The 20,169-nt window shown below is 40.4% G+C and overlaps 1 protein-coding gene across 1 annotated transcript; it reads right to left on the bottom strand.

Annotated features, from left to right (window-relative positions):
• Nucleotides 1-764: 764 nt before the first annotated feature.
• On the bottom strand, nt 765-10,970 carry MMP8 (matrix metallopeptidase 8; the record flags this gene model as incomplete). Its single annotated transcript, XM_079708358.1, is given in 11 exon segments — nt 765-868; nt 1,034-1,137; nt 1,823-1,830; nt 1,834-1,976; nt 2,536-2,669; nt 3,435-3,552; nt 5,047-5,208; nt 7,909-8,034; nt 8,123-8,271; nt 8,961-9,205; nt 10,860-10,970. Coding segments are annotated over 11 exon segments (1,404 nt in total).
• Nucleotides 10,971-20,169: the final 9,199 nt, after the last annotated feature.

The raw sequence follows: 20,169 nt of genomic DNA, 5'->3' as shown, positions 1-20,169 counted from the left end.
GATCCTTCCTTGCCTCTTCCAGCTTCTGGTGGTTGCCGGCAATCCTTGGCATGTAGATACGTCATTCCAATCCTGTCTCTATCTTTACATGGCCCTCTCCACTGTGTGTCTATGTCTCTCCTCTTATAAGAACATCAGTTTTTAGGCCTACTCTGATACAGTATAACCTCATGTTAACTAATTACATCCTCAAAGATGCTAGTTCCAAATTAGGTACATCTGTAGGTACCTGGGGTGAGGGCTTCAACATACTTTTTTGGGGGGACACAATTCAATCCACAACAAGTCTCAACAACATTTCTTTCCAAGAGTGGAAAATAGCACCACATTTTTGGCAAAAGGCAATGTATACTATTTATGTTGTTCATAATCCTTACTTATAACCAAATCCAGTGCTAAATTACATGTAGCAGTTACACTTAAGACATATTTAAAAGACTTAAGAATAAATGGGCATTTTAGAAGTCAAATAAGCAAGTGAGGAAATAATGAATATTGAGGTGTCAAAGAAGGCTTAATTTCCTTCTCCTTGTGATGGATTCACTAACCTGAGATGGAATATAAGACAAAATTAGCCTCTGCAAACAGTGGAATACTCCAAACTTATTTTCAGTGAGGATCGGTCCAATGAATACAGTGAGAGCAAACAATATTACTTATTGTTGAAAAAAGTATAACTAGGACACAATGTAATAGATATGCAGATTAGATCTCCCTTCCATATTCAGAAAATGGGCACAAACGCACTTGATTTTGCTTCGGCTTTATCTACAGTTAAGCCATCTATTGCTTCTTTCAACTCTAGTAATCCTACGAGCAGTAAGATCAAATGCATAATATCTTGGTCCACTGAAGAAAAGGAAGAAGGCTATAAGAAAAAAAAAAGATATAATGTATTGAATTAGCTTGTAGCAGATCTTAGATGTTTTCAATTAAAAAGACTCCACTCCTGTCCTAATATAACGTTGCAATGCAAATGAGATACTTAACATTTTTAAAAAATTTATTAAGTTTTATTTTTTTTTCTACTTACAATTCTTCTGGAAAATTGCATCAACTCTACTTTCTATTCCTTGAAAGCTACTTGCTATGCTTGTGGGATAACCTGGTTCCATGGATTGACTTTGCTCATCATATCTGATTAGAAAAAAAAAATTGTTCCACATTTTAAGACCAATACAGTGTACAGTGATTAATAGTTTTCTTTAAATTGTATGTACTTTACATAATGCCTTCACACGTATTTTCTCATTTGTTCTTCACAATGTCCTATTTACTGGGAAACTAACAGTGGTTAACTTCTCTACCTAAGCATACATACATATTTATAAAATATATGGGTATCACTAATACAAAAACAGGCTTCTGATTTTTGGGGCAGTGTTATTTTCAGAAAGGAGAGCTTATATGTTCTAAGGCTTTTACTTAATTGGTTCATAGTCTCTATCTGAATAAATATAAATAATAATTTCAAGTTGGGAATCAAGTTCTGTATAACATTTGATTGAGTGTAGTAGAATTTAACTCTTAGAATTTAATGAATAAATGAGAATTAGCCTAACTCTTTCTTTGCATCACATTTTAGTGTTTTATTAAAGTTCGCTCTGTTTCAGGATATAGAATCCTCAATACCATTGTGCAGGCATCTTACCTTTGTAAAATTTTCAAAAGCCATAGAGACATCAATTATCTTGTGAAAAAGAATGCCTATCAGAGACCACCTAGATATTTTAAACCTTCAGATGCCTGATCATTGACGGTTTGTAAAGAGGGTAAAGAAACATAGATTTCAATCTCTAATGGAAAAAATAGTTTCTCTTACCTCCAGAATTAGTTGTTTACAAAGAAGTATGTCTTTCCCCTGTAGGAAACAGCTGCGTCTATTTCTTGGACACTGCTTGGGAAGCCATAGTTTGCTATATTCTTGGGATAACCTTGCTGAATATCATAGCCACTTACAGCCCAGTACTGATTACCTGCCAATGATTCAGGTTATATGTTACATAAAGTTTTTCCATTCCTACAAAATGTATACCAATTCTTAATCTTTGCATAAATTCATCATAGAAATGAAAATGGAAAAATAGTCTTGAAAAGATAGAGGTGGTAAAGTGAAGACCATTGGGCTATGATAACTCTAGTGATTTCCTAGCACCTGTAAAACATTTCCAACTTTGTAGCCTGACACTCAGGGCTCCACACTTGAACGTCTTATCTCATGTTACTTCTATACAGAGATTAAACTAGAGCCTTGGGGAATATTAGAAAATTATATCTGGGATGAGGGTGGAGGAAGGCTAAAGGGTCTAATAAAGTGTCCTCATTTTGTAGATGAAAAAACTGATGCCTGAAGAAGGTACAAAATGCTCAAGTTCATACAGCATTTAGTGGTGGAGATGCGACCCAACCCAGGTCTCGTGACAAAAGCTAACACTCTCTTCTTGACTCACCTCTTTGAACCTGGAAGGGACCAAAAGAAGTCCTGCCCTTCCCTTCAGGAGGAACTAAAACAAGATGAAAACCTTAGGCAGTTACCTTTGAATATGAAAATTAGGTCCTTGTCAAAATCCTCATAAGCAGCCTGTATACCATTTACCAGGGATGGCCAGAAGAGAGAAATGAAATTGAGTTCGACTCTTCGTAGGTGAGGATGCTTTCTCCAGAAGTACCTAATGGAACATAAGGGAGAAAACCACACACAACAGTCTAAGCAGGCAGCTTCTATGAGTCTTGGGCTGGTATTGATCCTATAAGATTGCTGGGAGGTTATAACATACAGTGAAGACAATGCTTCCAGCACAGTGACCAGCATATGGCCAGCGCTTTATGGTGATACTGTCCATCTGGTGAGTACTTTATAGTTTTCAGACGACCTGATAGGAGTGACCGTATTTGATTACATTTTACATTGCCCGCCTCCTCACACATTGACAAGTTTTATTTTGTTAGTCTCTTTCATTATTGTTGCTACAATATGTTAAGAATATTTAGAATATTCTAGCAAAAGCAATACAAGAACACTCCGCCTGTGAGTACACAATCACAGAATAGCCAATGGAAAATTGAAAAATTCAGTCAGATGATTTTCCCTGCAGCTTATTAAGTGACAGTTTCCATTCACTTGAATGAATTTGGGTGTAATTGAGTGCTATTTTGGTGTTGGGTAAACCCAGCTGTAGAGTTCCCAACAGCTAGAGTCCATGTCTGTTTACATCATCACAAACATCTAAATGCTTACAGATGTTTTAGCTTTTTTTTTTTTCTTTTCCTGGACGTTTTGATTTACCTAGAAAACACTATCAATTCCAACGAGATTCATATGCATAGAATTCAAAGGAAAAGCTGGGTAATGTGTAATATGTGACTTAATTAGAATCCAGTTTTAAGTTATGCCAGTAAAAGAAGTCAAAGGAAGGAATAGTTCATTCTTATACTTGTCTTTAAAGAAAAGTATTTCTCCGCGGAGTGTAGTGATGGCATCACATGTCAGTCTGGGGTCACAGGCTGTGGGTGTGGTTGGTCCAGTAGGTTGCACAGGGTTGCTCGAAGGTCCTGAAAGTAAAAAGGCTTTTTATAAGCATGAGTCCAGGGTGAATTTTGGTGTATTTCAGTTACATCTCAGGTTGGTGAAGGGTCTTCATATGAAAAGAAATGCTAACTAACTATCCTATAAGGCATTAAAGTAATCACACATTAGGCTCTCTTAAAAGCTTTATTTTTTTAAATTAAAAAATAAAAGAGTGGGGTAAGATGAATTGGGAGAATGGGATTGACATATATACACTAATATATATAAAATAGATAACTCATAAGAACCTGAGGTATAGCACAGGGAACTCCACTTCGCTGTACAGTAGAAACTAACACAACATTGCAAAACAACTATCCCTCAATTAAAAAAAAATTAAAACAAAAATAAAAGAGTAATGGTAGCTTTAGGGACAGTTCCAAGGTAAGGTGTGAAATAAAGAAATTTGAATTCTTCCCCCTCCCCTCTGCCAGTTTAAAATTAGAATCCCATGCTTCTTTCCCTTCTTGCCTTCTCTTTCTGCATTTTTAGTCACTCAGTATCCACTTTCTCCTTTCTCACTAAAATCCACCTTCTGGAAAGAGATCCCCACAGCATAAATCTAAATCAAAATGTAGCAATATTTTTTCTATAAGTATTTAAATTTTAATGTATTTTCCCATTGTAGAACGAAAGGCTGCTAACAGTTCAAATATAGGCGAGTGAGGAAGGGAGGTGTTTTCAGGGGAAAAGGGATTGGGGAGTAGAGGCAGTTAGACTAGGTCTCATCATTCCTGAAAATTCTACTGTCATGAATAAAATTCGTAGTTGTGGGACCCTGGCATGCTTGTTTTTGTACTGCTGTCCCACCAGAGAGGGAGAATGTTTTACACAATTCGACTCCACGACACTCCCTTTCAATCAACATTTAAAACCTTTTTTTTTTTTTTTATTTTTAGAGAGCTGCAAACCTCTTCTCTGGTTTCTTGTTCTTACAGCCACTAGGGGGCAGGAGGGCAAGAGGAAGGAGATATGCAATGGTCTTGTCAGACAATACTTAGACAGAGGCAAAGGCCTCTATATCCCTCCCTGAAAAGTATTAGTCCTGTCTTTAAAAAATGTTTCTTTCTCTCCATACTCCATCCCCACTCCCCTGTTTCCCTCACAGACAACAATCTTGATATGTTCAATATATATGTATTTATGTTTGTTAGCATGTTTCTTGAAAATGCCTTGCTTTGTCTATATACATATTTAATTTGTGTAGATTCATGTATTATGTAATTTATACACTGAGTAATATGTATCATTCTCTTTCTTTTCAAGGAAGCACAATGTTTTAAAGACTCATCTATGTACATCTGATTCAGTGCTGTACATTACTCTGTGGCAGGCATCCACCACATTTTACCCATATATTCTCCTCCCGATGGACTCCCAGTTGCCCTCTAACTTCGATCACCATAGCCAAGACTGCAATGAACATCCCTGACATGACCAGGTCTCACCAGGTACCACTGCTCTTCAGATGACCTTACCATAGATGGCCTGAATGCCACTGATGTCATCTTGAGGGAGCGAGTAGGTGCTGGGCTCACTGAAAGCGTAGTTGGGATACATCAAGGCACCAGGGTCAGAGGAATGAGCGAGCCCTAAGGAATGGCCAAATTCATGGGCAGCAACAAGAAACAAGTTGTAATCTGAAATGCAAGCATGTGTGGTGAATGGCTCCAAGTAGATTGAAGGGTGGTAGAAATAGGATCTCAAGGAATGCAGCTTCTGAGCCAAAACTCCCTGGAGAAACAGCCTTTCCCATGCCTGCCTTTTTCCTTTTCTCTTCAGGTACCTGAAGAAATGGAGATTGGAAGGAATCAAGGTAGGGGCTATAGGTTAAGATTAGGTGAGTATGAGCTCTTCACCAAATCTTAGAACCAAGAAAGACTGCTGCCTTTATTCCAATTCCCATATTTCATGGGCCTGAGGCTCAGGGAAACGATGGCAGGGCCATCACAGGTCTCATGACTCTCAAAAGCCCTCTCCTCCCATGCACCCATTCTTACCCCTCTCCAGTCTCCCAGGCCCACTGCCCCATGAGGAGAGTCTCAGTCTGCCAGGCAGAAACAGTGGCCTCAGATGCAGAGCTGACCCACTTTGGCTCCCTGACCACTCAGCACCAGCTCTTCCTTGATTCTGAGCTCTCCAGGAAGCTTCAGGAATTTTCCACCAGAAAGAGACAAACACTGCTTCTTATTGCTTCCTACCCTTATCTTTTAACTTCCATGAGCATAATACCTTTCGTAACTGGGAGCTTAAAAACTTGCAAGGCTTGCACTTCCTGTCAAATAAAGCCCGAGCTCCTTTGCCAAGTCCAAGACTACTCCATTTGGCTCCAGCAGACATTTGAGGACTAGATTTCTGATGTGAATCCTTCACTCCAGCTAGTCTATGTGCCATTTCACAAACACACTGTGCATTTTCTTACATGTCTACTTAAAAAACAATCATAGTTGTACAGCACTTTCTTATATGCTAAGAATTGTAATAATATTTAATCTTAACAACATTTTTATGAAGAATTGTTAGATTACTTTTATGACAAAGGAACTGAAGCCCAGAGATTTTTGAATACCTTGTTATATTGGCCTTGCAACTAATAAGTGGTAGAGCTGGGGTTGAACCCAGGTATGATGTCAAGACCTGTGTTCTTACCACCATGTTCAACTTCCTGATGATAATTAGCCTTGTAATATTCTACCCATGTTCTAAGACTTTCTTTCTTGATCATCACATCCTTCCATTTTGCATTAGTAAATGCTTTAAAAAACATCTTTGAGTGTCTGGAGTACTGGACAAGGGGCTCTGGGAGATTTGTCATGATGCATAGACTAAAAGGGGATATGTGTGCAAACAAATAGAATGCACAGAATAATGAGTGGGGCAGTTAGAGAAGAAAAAATCAAGGCTGTTGTTATTCTGAGAGGAAAGCTTAATTTCTAGCTGAAAGACAGGATGGGGGTGGCATTTGACGTAGCATGGAAAAGAGGGATTTTGAAAGGTGGGGCTTAGGGTGTGGGGAAAGGCATTTCAGGAAGAGGAAGCAGTGTGAGCAAATGTAGGGCAGTTGGAAAGCACATGGTGTGATCTAGAAACAGTGAATGTGCCATGTGGCTGCTGTGTGTGAAATATGAAGACAAGCCATGGAAGATGAGTTTGGAAGATCTCCAAGAGCTTTCAGTGTCAAGTGAAGGTATGTGGTCATACTTGGCCTGGAAAATGTAAACACTGGGCTTTCCAAATGTAAAGATGGGCTTTCCAAAAACAAAACTTCTTACAGTGCTGGGGAAAATTAGAGGGAGCCAAGATTGGAGGTAAACAGTCCAGGTGCGAATCTGGACCAGTTAATTCAGGTAAGAGGTAATGACCATCTGAACTAGTGGGGAGGGCAATAGGAATGCAAAGTCGTGGGGAGTGTTTACTGTCTTTGGGTACTCACAGCTCCTAGCACAGGGACTTAGGTAGAATCAACACTCAAAACATTTATGTTGAGAAAATGGTGGGAGGAAGAGGTCCCAAGCAACGGTAAAAGGCTTCTTTCCTATTATTTTCTGAAAAGTGTTCTTTGTCCTCTTGTTACCCTGTAGCCTTGTAAAGTACCATATGGTCTGAATATACCTCTCCTTATTCTCAGTTCTTCCCTTCATGTGGTCTTCTTCTTACTCTGAGTCTTCTCCTGGAAGGGGTAGTTTGCTATATGGAAACGTATCATTGAAAAAGAGCTCCACAAAGATGAAATCACCAGATGAATGAGAATAACTAGATGGTTGCTCTTTCCTAAATGGGTCAGTTTTCTAAATAAACCAATTATTTCTGAATTTCCAAAAATAGGAATCTTTTTCAAACATCATTAAATTTCACAATATTAAAATATATACCTTAAAGCAGTGGTAAGCAAACTTTTTCTATAAGAGTCCAGATAGTAAATATTTTAGATTTTTATGAGCCGTATGGTCTCTGTGTCAACCACTCAGCTTTGTTATTGTGGTATGAAAGTGGCCATAGATGATACATAAACAAAAGAGTATGTGACCCAGTTCCAATAAAACTTTATTTATACAAATAGGACCAGGAAGGACTTAGCCATGCTCTGTTGTTTTCTGATTCCTACCTTAGGAAACAAGGTCAGAATTTAGCTTCAGGATTTTTTCTAAACCTAAATTAACTTAGTATCTTGAGGTAGCAAGAATTCTAAATGATCAGTTTGTGTGAGTGTGAAATTTTACAATAACTTGACTGTGTGTGTGTGTGTGTGTGTGTGTGTGTGTGTGTGTGTAAGAGGGCAAATTCTAATGTGGAAAAGTTCATTTAGAAGCTGCATGTGGACATAACCTTGGTGAACTTACTTCTGGAGGTTTTGGTCCATGTTTCTTCTGCATCAAAATGAACATCTCCTCCAATACCTGGGCCTGGCTGAAAGGCATGAGCAAGGATTCCATTGGGTCCATCAAATGGAGAATTGTCCCCATGATCTGAAATAAAATGATTTGTATTAGGTATTTGCCAAGTCTCAGTTTAGCCAGGGAAAGAAAAAATCGAGCATGACTGCTTTGAGCCCACCTCCTTGGAGAAAGGCAATCTTGATATCTGCTTCTTCCTGTGAGGTCTTGGTGAAGTTCAGGGGTGATACGCGACTCCAGAGTTTAAAGGCTTTCTCAAGAGCTGTTTCCACTTCAGCCTCTGACAAATCTGGGGTATAGTTAATAATCCTTCAAAATGAGAAGGTGTGTGAAATGTTCATTATTGTTTAGAACAGCAGCCCATCAGTAGATTGAATTGCTCTAGTTTGAAGTTTGTGCATATGTGATATGCTACCACTGAAGAGGGTGCAAGGAGGGGGTGCAGGACTTAGGGTTGAAGACAGATGTAGGTTCTGGACCAGTTACTACATGTCTTTAAACTCAGTTTCCTTATTCATAAAATGAGGATAATAAAATAGTACCCCTCTCATAAGGTTGTTGTGAGATTAAATGTATGTAAAGCATTTAGTTCACTACTTGGCAAATAGTAGTATTCAACAAACATTGGGTCTCATTATTATTGTTATTATCATCAAGATGCATGAATGGTGGGGCTAGATTCTCTCCAGCAATGATTAAGCCTTTTTTGGGTCCTAAAGTGAATTCTTAGAGAGACAGCCTAACTTTGCCATAGTCCTCTTTAGACTGGTAGAGAAAGAAGACAAAAATGGCAGGCTTTGGATTGAAAAGAACCCATGGGACCTTTACCCTTCCATTCTCATACTCATTCACTAGAATCTAAACTCTATAAGAGCAGGGATATTTATTCATTTGTTTGTCTCTAGTGTATTCCGAATCCTAGAACAGTACCTGACACATCATAAGAGTTCAGTGAACATGGGCTGAATGAGTGAATTCTGACACTCTAGAAATATTACTTGTAGGTCAGATCGGTTTGTTTCCACTTGGGGTTTCCTGGAGTTATCATAAAATCGCCAGTATCGGGCACTCCACAGCGAGGCTTTCCCATCACCTCCAAGGTTTCCTCATTTGGCTTCCCTGTTATGTTCAGCCCAAAGAAGCGCTGCATTTCTTTAAGTTTCTCAACAATCACACTAGTGCTGTTCTTCCTTTCAGACTGATATTTGTACCTTGGTAATTGGTAGAACTTTTCTAGGTAATTCTGGAAAAAGATAAACATGCAAGGGCTTTGCTGTGAAATTTCCTTCAGTTCTCTGTGCATTTTGCATTCATTTTCAAGTTATTGCAGAGGTCAAACCAAAACTACTAACCTGATAGTCACAAAGATAAAAGCACAAACTTTCTGGTCGACTTGGACGACCATTGCCTACTGGAAGGAACAGTCCATCCATTCAGTGATACAGTTAATATTTATGCATAAAAATAGGTATTTCATAAGGGGTGAGTTCCACATCCTCAAGCAAAATGCTAGTACACAGTCAGGAGACTGCCTTCTTATTTTTAATAAAAAAACAAAATAGCATCAGCGTTTATTGACTCCTTGAAGTATTAGTTGCAGCAATGCAGATTCTCTTTTTTAATCCTCTTTTCACTACTGTAGAGAAGGTTTAATCATACACATTAAGACATGAAGATGCAGAGAAATAAGGAACTTGCCAAGAAGATAATCAGGTCCCAATTCACCATGTTGCTTCTCAAATGAGAATTAATGGCTTCAAAAGAAGAATTCCAAACATGTTTTGGGGCAACAGCAGCATCACTGTCATTAGCATTTTATCCACCACAGTAACTCTTTGGGAGGGGCCAAAACTCATTAAGAAGGTTCTGAGGGGTGTTAACAAGCCAATCGTGAAACCTCTTTCTCTTACCTTAAGCATCCTTAAGCGGCACTTTGCAAGTGACACAGGACAGAGCAATTTTGTGCTCACACAGGCTTTGAGATCAGATAGATTTGGGTTCAAATCTTAGCTCTGCCACAGATTAATTTTGTGTGCTTGGACACATCCCTTAGATGACTTCAGATTCACATTTGTCTCTTAAGTGGAAGTAATAATCCGCCGCCCTCATAGGATTGTTTTAGGATGAAATGAGACAATGTTTGTGAAATGCTGAGCAGGGCGCTTTGTACAGAGTCTTAATCACTTCTATTAACCCATGGGTTACTGTTATCAATGTAAGAAATCTATTTTTTTAAGTGAAAGAAAAATATCAACAAGAAGAAATGCTTTTCTAAAACTGTAATGCTAAGAAAATTGTGCATGACAAACTTCTGACAGCATTCCCTTGTGTTTTTTTTAAAAATGTGGCCTTTCATACTGTGAAACAATGGAGAAGAGCTATCAGTTTTGCTTTTACAGTGCTTTCAAGAGTTTATAAACAGCCCCATAACCTGGTTTTAGGAAATATGATTACACTATGAACTGATTTCTAGTTCCTTAGAGTTTCCCATCCTCGTGCTGTATGTACACCTGAGATTTCTGGCTGCAAAGACAAGTCCATATAGAAAACACCAGTCATGTAGTAATTGTGTTGCAGATACACTAGAAGGGAAAATATTAGGTAAGTGAGAAAGAAAATCATTTTATAATTTAAACCATTCCTTCTAAAAGTTTTCCCCAGCTGCAGCAGCTCGGCAGCAGTATTTTCTGAGGGTGTGAAGAACCCAGCTTGTTTGCATGCCCGGCTTTCAGAGGGCCCAGCTTGGAACTCTCCAAATCACTGAAACCAGATGTTTAACCTCAAACAAATCATTCACATAATTCTTTCAGGCTGCTTTAACTAAAAAGAGAAGAGAACCCAAACAATTTCCTCATCACCAGCAAATCAACCGCCCACCTAATTGATAGTTGAGTTACCTGAACAATGTTTGCAGTTTTCTCTTGTAGGAGTTCAGAATGTACTAGAAAGGCCTTGGAAAGCTGCATGTGGAGTAACAGCAGAAGTGGAAGCATTTTCAGACGGAACATGGCCTCGTCTTCAAAAACTACCTCTCCTGGCCTTCCTCTGCCCCTACTCCTGATGGGTACCCTGAAGTTCAGAGTATCCCATGTCATTCACTGCTTTCCTCTGGTCCCTTATAAAGCCCTGTCTTAAACAATTGCCACATCAGGAATGTGAAGCAACGCGGGTTAATTGCACTCTGACAGTTTTGCAATGTTATAATGTGATCTAGTACCCCCCAATAGGGGAGTCTTTCAATGGAAAAAAAGTACAATTTGCTACTCTGTTTTGGGGGTTTTTAGATATTTACTTTTGCAAAATTGTCTGGTCAAGGAAAAGGAATAGGAGACTAATTCTGAAGTTAATGAACAGCAGTTACATTTTCTGGGCATGTCAGATGCTGAGGCTGTACTCATTTGTGCAGTAGAATATTGTTTGATTAGTGGTAGGTATCTTGGGGCTAAGGAGCCTAACTAGAGAATCTCTGCACTTACCCACCCTTGTTGTAGGTGAGGAACATGTGTGCTTGTGTGCATTGTGACAAAGCTGGATGTATATGGGGGTCCCAAAACAGTTTCTGGAGGATGTGGTTTTAGTGTCAATGTGTTTTCTGCAAGCTGGATTTTGCATGGGAAAGACAAAGAAAGCAATACTGATGGTAATGATAATAATGATAATTTGCTAAATATTTATTATGTCCCAGACTTACATGCTGTATGTATATGACCTCAGTCCATCCTCACAAGACCTTGGGAGGTAGATGCTATTATTATCTGCATTTTGCAGATAAAAAGCAAATCCAGAGAAGTGAGATGGCTTATATAAATCACATACTAACCTTGTGGAGGAGCCAGGATTCAATAGTAAGGGATATGTTTAGAGGCCGAGCTGGCAACTACTATATCAGGCCCTGTTTTCTAGTCTTCCACTCCAACACCCGGCTGGCCCACGGTGGAGCAGTAGCTCCAGGGCTGTAACAACTAGGAGGCCTTGGCTTGTGTTCATGGAGAAGACAGGGAGAGTGAGCATGAGATGCCTTGTACACTCCCAAGGGTAAATACCCTGAGAGGACTTTCAGGCAACGTGGCTGCATAGCGGCTGTATTGATCAGAGGCCCTTGGGCCTGCTTTCAAATTGTGTCACCTGGTCTCACTTATTCTGACTCTATGTGCATTTAGATTGTTACCATACACAGTTTTTGTATACATTCATTTACATATATTTATATATACAGTTGACCCTTAACAAGGGGGAGGGTTAGGGGTGCTGATCCTCTGTGCAACTGAAAATTTGCATACAGTTTATAGTCAGCCCTGTGTCTACTCAGTTCCTCTGTATCCACGATTCCACATTGGCAGATTCAACAGTACTGATCATGTAGTACTGTAGTATTTACTATTGAAAAAAATCCAGGTATAAGTAGACCCATGCAGCTTAAACCTATGTTGTTCAAGGGCCAACTGTATTCTGTAAGGGCAGGTATTCCTGTGCATAAATGTATATGTCAACATGTATGATGTATAACATGTGTTAATATATTATTTGAGATGCTATGGTAGGTGGTTCAGTTCCCTCCTGAAGTCTTCTACAAGCTTTTTAGACAATCCAAAGAAATATGTCTTGAGTTAGAACCTATCTAGATAGCAGACGAATGTTTATGTTGTAGATTCTTACATTCACTCAGGAAACATTTCCTGACACCTATTGTATGCCAGGTGCTGTGATGGGTACCAGATTATTGGAGATAAGTTAATAGTGGTTCAGATGAAATACTGTGGGAGTCTGGAGGAAAGTGCAATGATCAGGTTAGGTAGAATCAGGGAAGGCTTCATGAGGGATGTAGCATGAGAACTTGTCCTCAAAGGAAAAGTAGAATGTGGATGTGCAGAGAGTTGGGGATCTATTCCTTGTCCTCATGTGCTAGTTTTTTTTTCCAATTGGTTCAAGTAGCTCCAAGGTCATGATCATGTTAACTTTCCCTGGGTACACAACTTAGTCATGATGTGGCTTCCTCTGCGTTAGATCTTTAGTGAAAAAACCTTTTCTTCCTAAATGAGAATGCCTTAACATTGGTCTACGCTATGTTGAGTTATTTTGATTCACTGCCTTGTTTATAAGGTTTATAAATGTACTTTCTCCTGAACATAATGGGAAGCAATTTAGACAAGAATCCCAAACTTTGGTAAACTCAGTTTTCTAGTGTTTGTGTAAATGTTCTGTTAAAAACCAGAATTCCTGGATTTGGATCCCTGATGACAGGTCCAGCTCCATTACAGTGGTGGAGAAAGCCACACCTGTTTTCAGGGCCTCCGCCTTCCGCTTTTTGAATTCTTTCTCTACACCTGACCTCCCCTCACCTCTACAGTGTCTGCACCTCCCTTCTTCTGGTGCCTGGAACCCAGAGTTCTCTCAGGCTCTCTCTCCTCTGAAAACCTCCTTCTGGGAAAAGACCAGCTATCAGTCATTTCCACTTTAGTGTGCACTTAGGGGCCATTTAAGCCAATTGCTTACTAGAAAAAATAAAAAAAAGACAAACAAGCTAACTTTTTTTTTTTTAATGAAGTCTTTGTTCCCCATAATCTGAATTTCAGAGCAAGTAAAAAAGACAGTGGAAATTTAGTTTTGGACAGACACAATGAATGACAATGGAGGACCATTCTGTCTCCATAATGCCACCCCCTGTAGATAGCAACCTTGTCTGATCACCCGATGTGCTGTTCCACAGCAGAGGTAGCAACTTGTAATTTTACAGCTTAGTTTTTCTTTTTCAGCCCAACAAGAAGGAACTGATTGCATTGATATCGTTTGTTTTCTCTTTAGTTTAAAAAAAAGATAAAAGGAGAAGAATGTGTCTAGCTAGCTGGGATGGGCATAGGCAGCAGAGAAAGCTAACTGGAGGTGCTCCTAAGTTCTGATCTTGAAAGCTGAGTGGGAGTTTGCCAATGGGGAATGTGAGCGGTAGAGGAAACAGCACACGCTAAGTACAGAAGTTTACCCAGTGACGCAGGTGGACCTTTGATTCATTCACAAGCAAGATGTCTTCTGCATCAAGCAGTTTTGGACTGTGATGATCAGGATGGACGTCTCTACCCCCTGATCAAATGAACAGATAATTGTTGGGGTCAGTTGTGGTGAAGATAAAGAGCATCAGATGTGAAATTATACTAACTGGGTTCGAATTGTAGTTCTGCCACTTCCTACTTATGTAACTTTTAGCAAATCATCTAAGTTCTAAGCCTCAACTTCCACATCTATAAAACTGGGACATTAACATCTCCCTCGTATGGCCTCGGGAGGATTGGATGAGACAGTGTATGTGGGAGCTCCGTGTAAACCCTCCTGTGCCCTCTTCCCTGTATTGTGAGTGTGATGAAGTTATGGCCATGGTCGTTCTTATGTCCGTTCTATAAGTGGAGTTAGCAATGTTGAAAAGCTCCTCTTTTCCAGAAAGAGAAGTTCTTCAAGGTTAAGCCACTGAGTGATGAAGTAATTTCCATACAGCTTCCTTCAACATCCAGAGCTCAGGGCAGCCAGGGAACATATATGTGTAAGTCACACACCCTTCACACAGAGTATAAATGGTTAAGTTAAAAGTCACACAAGCCATCATGTACTAAACATTGCACTAAGCTGGCAGTCTTTACTGTCAAGTGAGGGAATGTGTGTAGTGTCTTCACTCTTAGGACTCAGCCTTAGATGTTGGCTATGTATTATCTCCCTTTACGTTCATAATAATGCAAGGAAGAAGGGATTATTATCCCCATTTTAAAGATAAGGAAAGTGAGGTCCAGAGATCTGATTCCAACATACCTTTCCATTTATCTTTCCTGGTAATCTCCCCTTTGTTCTCTCAGTGAGGAAAAATTCAAAATAAGGCAATGGTTCTCAGTCTTGGCTCTACATCAGAGTCTGTATTAAAAATACAGATAAGTGTGGGACTTCCCTGGTGGTCCAGTGGCTAAGACTCCGAGCTCCCAATGCAGAGGGCCTTGGTTCAATCCCTGGTTTGGGAACTTGATCCCACATGCATGCTTGCAACTAAATATCCTGCATGCGGCAAGGAAGAACCTGTGTGCCGCAACTAAGACTGGGCTCAGCCAAATAAATAAATAAATATTTTTAAAAAATACAGATAAGTGGGCTCCACTCCAGCCCCCGAGTCCGAATCTCTGGGGTGGGGCACAGGCATACATAATTTTAGGGAGCATCCCAAGTGATTCTGAGAATGAGTTAAGAACCCCTTTGCAAGAGAGTATAGAGAACATACGCAAGAACGTGAACATCCACACCTTAAGGGTTCAAGAGAAGGAACAATCACACTCATTGAAGAGATCAGCAGAGACTTCATGGAGGGAGTGGCCTTGAGATAAACTTCAAACGATGGACTGAATTTTGACATTGATATTCAGGTAATGAGGGTGGAATTAGAAGAAACAAAGAGCAAAGGCAGAGATATGAGAGACTTAGTATTCTGAGACGCAATTTCTTTTTCTTTTTTTTTTTTTTTTGTGTGTGTGTCACTGTCTATTCCAAATATAGGCCGTTTCACCCTAAGACCTATAACCATGCCAAGCTTCAGTTCATCCTCTAAAACAGAGATCATGATGCTCTGTCCATTGGTGTAATGGGGTATTAAAGTCTCCTACTATTATTGCACTGTTGTCAATTTCTTCCTCCATGCCTGCTAATAGTTGCTTTATAGATTTAGATTTGGTTAACAAATGTTATATGGTCTTTTTCTATTGATCCCCTTATATAATGTCCTTCTCTGCCTTTTGTCAGACCTTGTTTTAAAGTCTTCTTTGTCATATGAGTATTACCACCCCAGCTTTTTTGTCATTTCCATTTGCATGAAATATCTTTTTTCATCCCCTCACTTTCAGTCTGTGTGTGTATTTAGGTCTGAAGTGAGTCTCTTGTAAGCAACATATAGATGGGTCTTGTTTTTTAATCTAATCAGCTACCCTATGTCTTTTAATTGGAACATTTAACTCATTGACATTTAAAGTGATGATTGATAGGTATGTACTTATTGCCACTTTCGTTACTTATTTTGTGATTGTTTTTGTCGCTCTTCTCTGTTCTTCTCTTCTTCTTTAAGTTTATTGCCTTGTGATTTAATGATTTTCTTTTTTTTCTGCTTTATAACAAATTTAATCAATTATACATATACACATGTTCCCATATCCCCTTGAGACGCAATTTCAATGTGTGTGTATGTGTGTTCAGAGTGGGGGTGGGGTAACCACAAATCTGACCAGGTATTCTTGGACACCAGCAGGGTTTCTGAGAATTCAACTCAGTCCTGACACTACCAGGAGAGAATATCTGATTCCACAGGCTACGGGTTCAGTTCTACAAGACTCTCCCCGACCCCACCACTTCAGATGCCAGTCAGAAGCCCAAGTTATCACCTGTACTTCTGACCAACTGGCGATAAATCAGGAGTTCCCACGGCCTTCTCCTTGGGTTTGATTAATTTTCTAGAACAGCTCACTGAACTCAGAAAAGCATTTTAGTTAGTAAACCACTTGTTTATTACAAAAGGATATAACTCACAATTAGTCCAATGGAAGAGATGCATAGGGCAAGGTATGTGGGGAGGGGCACTCATTTCCACATGGCCACCAACGTGGAAGCTCTCCAAACTCTGTTCTTTTGGGTTTTTACGGAGGCTTCATTGCATAGGCACGATTGATTAAATCATTGGCCATTGGCCGCTGACTCAACCTCCAACCCTCCTCCCCTGCCCCTCTCCCCAGGGGTCAGGGGGTCGTGCTGAGAGTTCCAACATTTAATCACACATGGTTGTATCTTTTAGTGACCAGCCTCCATTCTTAGGTGTCACCTCATTAACAAAAGACACCTTTATCACTCTCAACACTTAGGAAATCCCATGGGTTTTGTGAGCTGTGACTCAGAAACTGTGGCTCTGAATGACCAAATATATATTTCTTAGAGATCACAGAAACCTTGGTTTATATGTAGAGACTAACAAGGTATACTGGGATTGTAAGGATAGAATTTATAAAGAGGAGCAAGTTGGAAAAGTAGCCTGGAACCAGATGGTGGAAGAGCAGGGACTGAACATCAAAAAGGTCAATAAAAAGCAGTCATAGTTTGTTTCTGGGCCTAGTGGTGATCGAGCTGAGTTAATAAAGCTAACCTGGTCCCAGTGCCTAGGACAGACTAGGGTGGGGAGGAGAACAATTGAAGGGTGGGATAAAAGTTGTAGTGAAAGGACCTGGCCCTGGGGGGGGGGGCATGGTATCTTCCTACAAGAAGAGGAGAGATATCTCTCTTTGTTCAAGGATGGGTGGTGAAGAAATGAGGTTGAGGAAGACAGGCGGGAACCTGGGTCACCACACCCCTCATCTCCGGGGCAACCATTCACATCACAGACATACACTGGGGAATCTGCGCTGCATAATATCTATTGTCTGGATAACATAAGAGCTGTTGTCTTGAGGATAGCAGGTAGGAGCCAGGTCAGGGCTTGAGCCTGAAGGAATTGGAGGTGACTTACAAAAGCTGTGCTAGTAAATTCAACTGGCAGGTGAGGAGGCCAGTAAAGCATGGCTGAGCAACAGTGATGGCCCAGGCCTATGAGAGGGTGGCTACAGTTGGCAACAAGGATCCAATCCCTACCTTGTTTATTAGCTTCAAACATTTCCATTTACCACACCCCTGCTTTTCAACTCCCCTCCCAACTGGAGGGTGTTGAGGATAAGACAAAAAGGAGAAAAAAAAATGACCCAGCGATAGTCAGTAACTGTACACATACACGTTTGACAGAGACCCATGAGATCTGACCACAACATGATAGGCATTTCCATTCCAAGCTGCTCTGTTTCTGGTGGGAGGAAACTGCTGACTGAAATTGCCCAAATTCTCTTCCCTCCTCAAGCAGTCCATCTCTGTGGCTGGGATGTCTCGTTTTTCGTTTCTCCTGAGGTGTGTGTTTTCTGAATCTTCTCCACTCTCGGTTATTTAGCCTCATGCCCACCTTACTATACCAAGAGATACTACCTCCTACCATAGGCAAATTACCTCAGTTTCTGTCACAGAAATCTGATTTCCCTCATCCCAGACTCCTGATAACTGCCCTTCCTTGTGTCCACGGATCTCTCTTTGTATTCCTACACCAGAGCCTGTTCTCTTTAAACCTTCTCCTCACTCTTTTTCTTTTCCCTCATTGACGCCTTCCCCTCTGTCTGCAAATGCGGTCAGAGCAAAACAAAACAAAACACACCAGTGGCCTTCTCATCACCACCGTCCTCACACTCTTCCCCTCACACTCAGATTCTTGGAGTCCTCGTCCAGTACTTCCTCACATTGCACCTCTGCTCCTTGTCCCCTCTTGGCCCAGCCTCCCCCTTGCCTGGCACCACTGGAGACGAGAACTCATCTGAATAAACTGTCTCACATCTTTAGGGACCCCACTTGATAATGTTCTCCCTCATCTTGGTCAATGGTTCTCAACTTTTTAAACCTGGAATATCAGAAAGACACCACATAGGCCTTTTGGTGACTGGCTATCTACATACTGCTGTGTATTAGTTTCCTATGGGTGCTGTAACAAATTACCATAAGTTTAGTGGCTTAAAACAAGGCAGATGTATTCTCTTACAGTTGTATAGTCTGACATCTGATATGGGTCTCACTGGGCTAAAACCGAGGTGTCAGCATGGTTTTGTTTCCTTCTGGAGGCTCCAGGGGAGAACTGGATTCCTTGCTTCTTTCAGTCCCTAAAGGCTGCCTGAGTGCCTCAGCTGTGGCCTCCTTCCTCCGTCTTCAAAGCCAGAATGAGTGCTTCTCTTTAACACTTCTTCTGTCATCACATCTTTCCCTGACCACAGCTGGGAAAGGTTCTCTGGTAAATAGATTGGGCCCACATGGATACTCTCCCTGGTTCAAGGTCTTTAACTTTAGTCACACTTGTAAAGTCTCATTTGCCATGTAAATTAGCACATTCACAGATGTCCAGGGATTTGAGTGTGGACATCTTTGGGGCTGTCACTGTGCCTACCACAGGCAATAATTTTCAATGGGAAGAGATGGGGGTGGCCAGTAAATGTGTGGAGTGACTGCACAGAGAAGGGTGTCTGAGAATCTGTGGGTCTGCATGTGGTTCGAAAGTCCTTTAGGACATCATGCCCTATAATCCCAGGACGACCTACACCCACGCTGGTTCCCATTTGAGTACTTACTAAACACCCATTATTAATCAAGGGCTGTAGCAAGTGCCTTTGCAAAATCACTTTCATGTAAATCTCATAAGTATGGTTTTTTAAAGCAATACAGAAATCGAGGATCAGAGAGGTTAAGTGAATTACCCAAGGTCACATGGCTAGCAGGTGTGTAATGTAAGTGGATTTGGGAATTCAGTTTTTGTTTCATAACTTCGACTCCAAACTCTTTCCATTAAAGCTCAACAAAGTCATACCCTGGAGGTCACCTTTTACCTTAGTAGCTTCTTTAGTTCAAATGTTACACTAAGGTCCCCATAGGAATATTCCGACCCTTCTTTCCTCCAAATTCTTCAAGTGTGGTTGCCTAGCACATGAGGACAGAACTTCAGAGGAGCCGGAACCGAAGTCCCAGGGCCCTCATAGGCAGCTAGTTTATCTTTTGTATGTGGAGTGGAAGTCTGGAGACCTGGGTTTGACCCCTTTCTACCATTTACTTGACCTTGGACAAGTTCCTTTATCTCTGTGCCTCAATTTCACATCTCTGATTGGCCACTTACAGCTGTGGAACCTTGAACAACTCACTTCACATCCATAAGCCTCAGTTTCCTCCTGTAAAATTGTGACAATAGCAGCTACACAGTATGAATGTCGTGATGATTAAATATAGATTTGCATGGAAAATGTCTGCACATAGTGCAAAATAATAGATAAGAGTTCTCTGACAACTGAATAGGAAAGTATCTCACAGGATAGCCATGGGTTCTAAGGAGGTAATAGATGAAAAGCAGACTATAAACTACAAAGGGCTATTCAAAATATTTATTTTATTTTAAAAGTATTCTAGTAATACAGGAATATGCTGTTAAAAAAAGAAAACAATTTCAAACACGCAGAAGTATGAAAAGTAAATGTGAAGTTCCCCAACCCCCCCACCTCACTCCACTCCCGTCCTCTGGAGGTGACCACTGTTAGCGTTTGGATATGTCTCCATCCAGACATTTTTCTATGTCTTAATGCTAAAGATTAAAGATTG

Source organism: Hyperoodon ampullatus (assembly GCF_949752795.1).
Source record: "Hyperoodon ampullatus genome assembly, chromosome: 7".
Taxonomy (NCBI): Eukaryota; Metazoa; Chordata; class Mammalia; order Artiodactyla; family Ziphiidae; genus Hyperoodon; species Hyperoodon ampullatus.
Note: the sequence above shows the minus strand (reverse complement) of the source record. Positions and strands in the feature narration are given on the sequence as shown.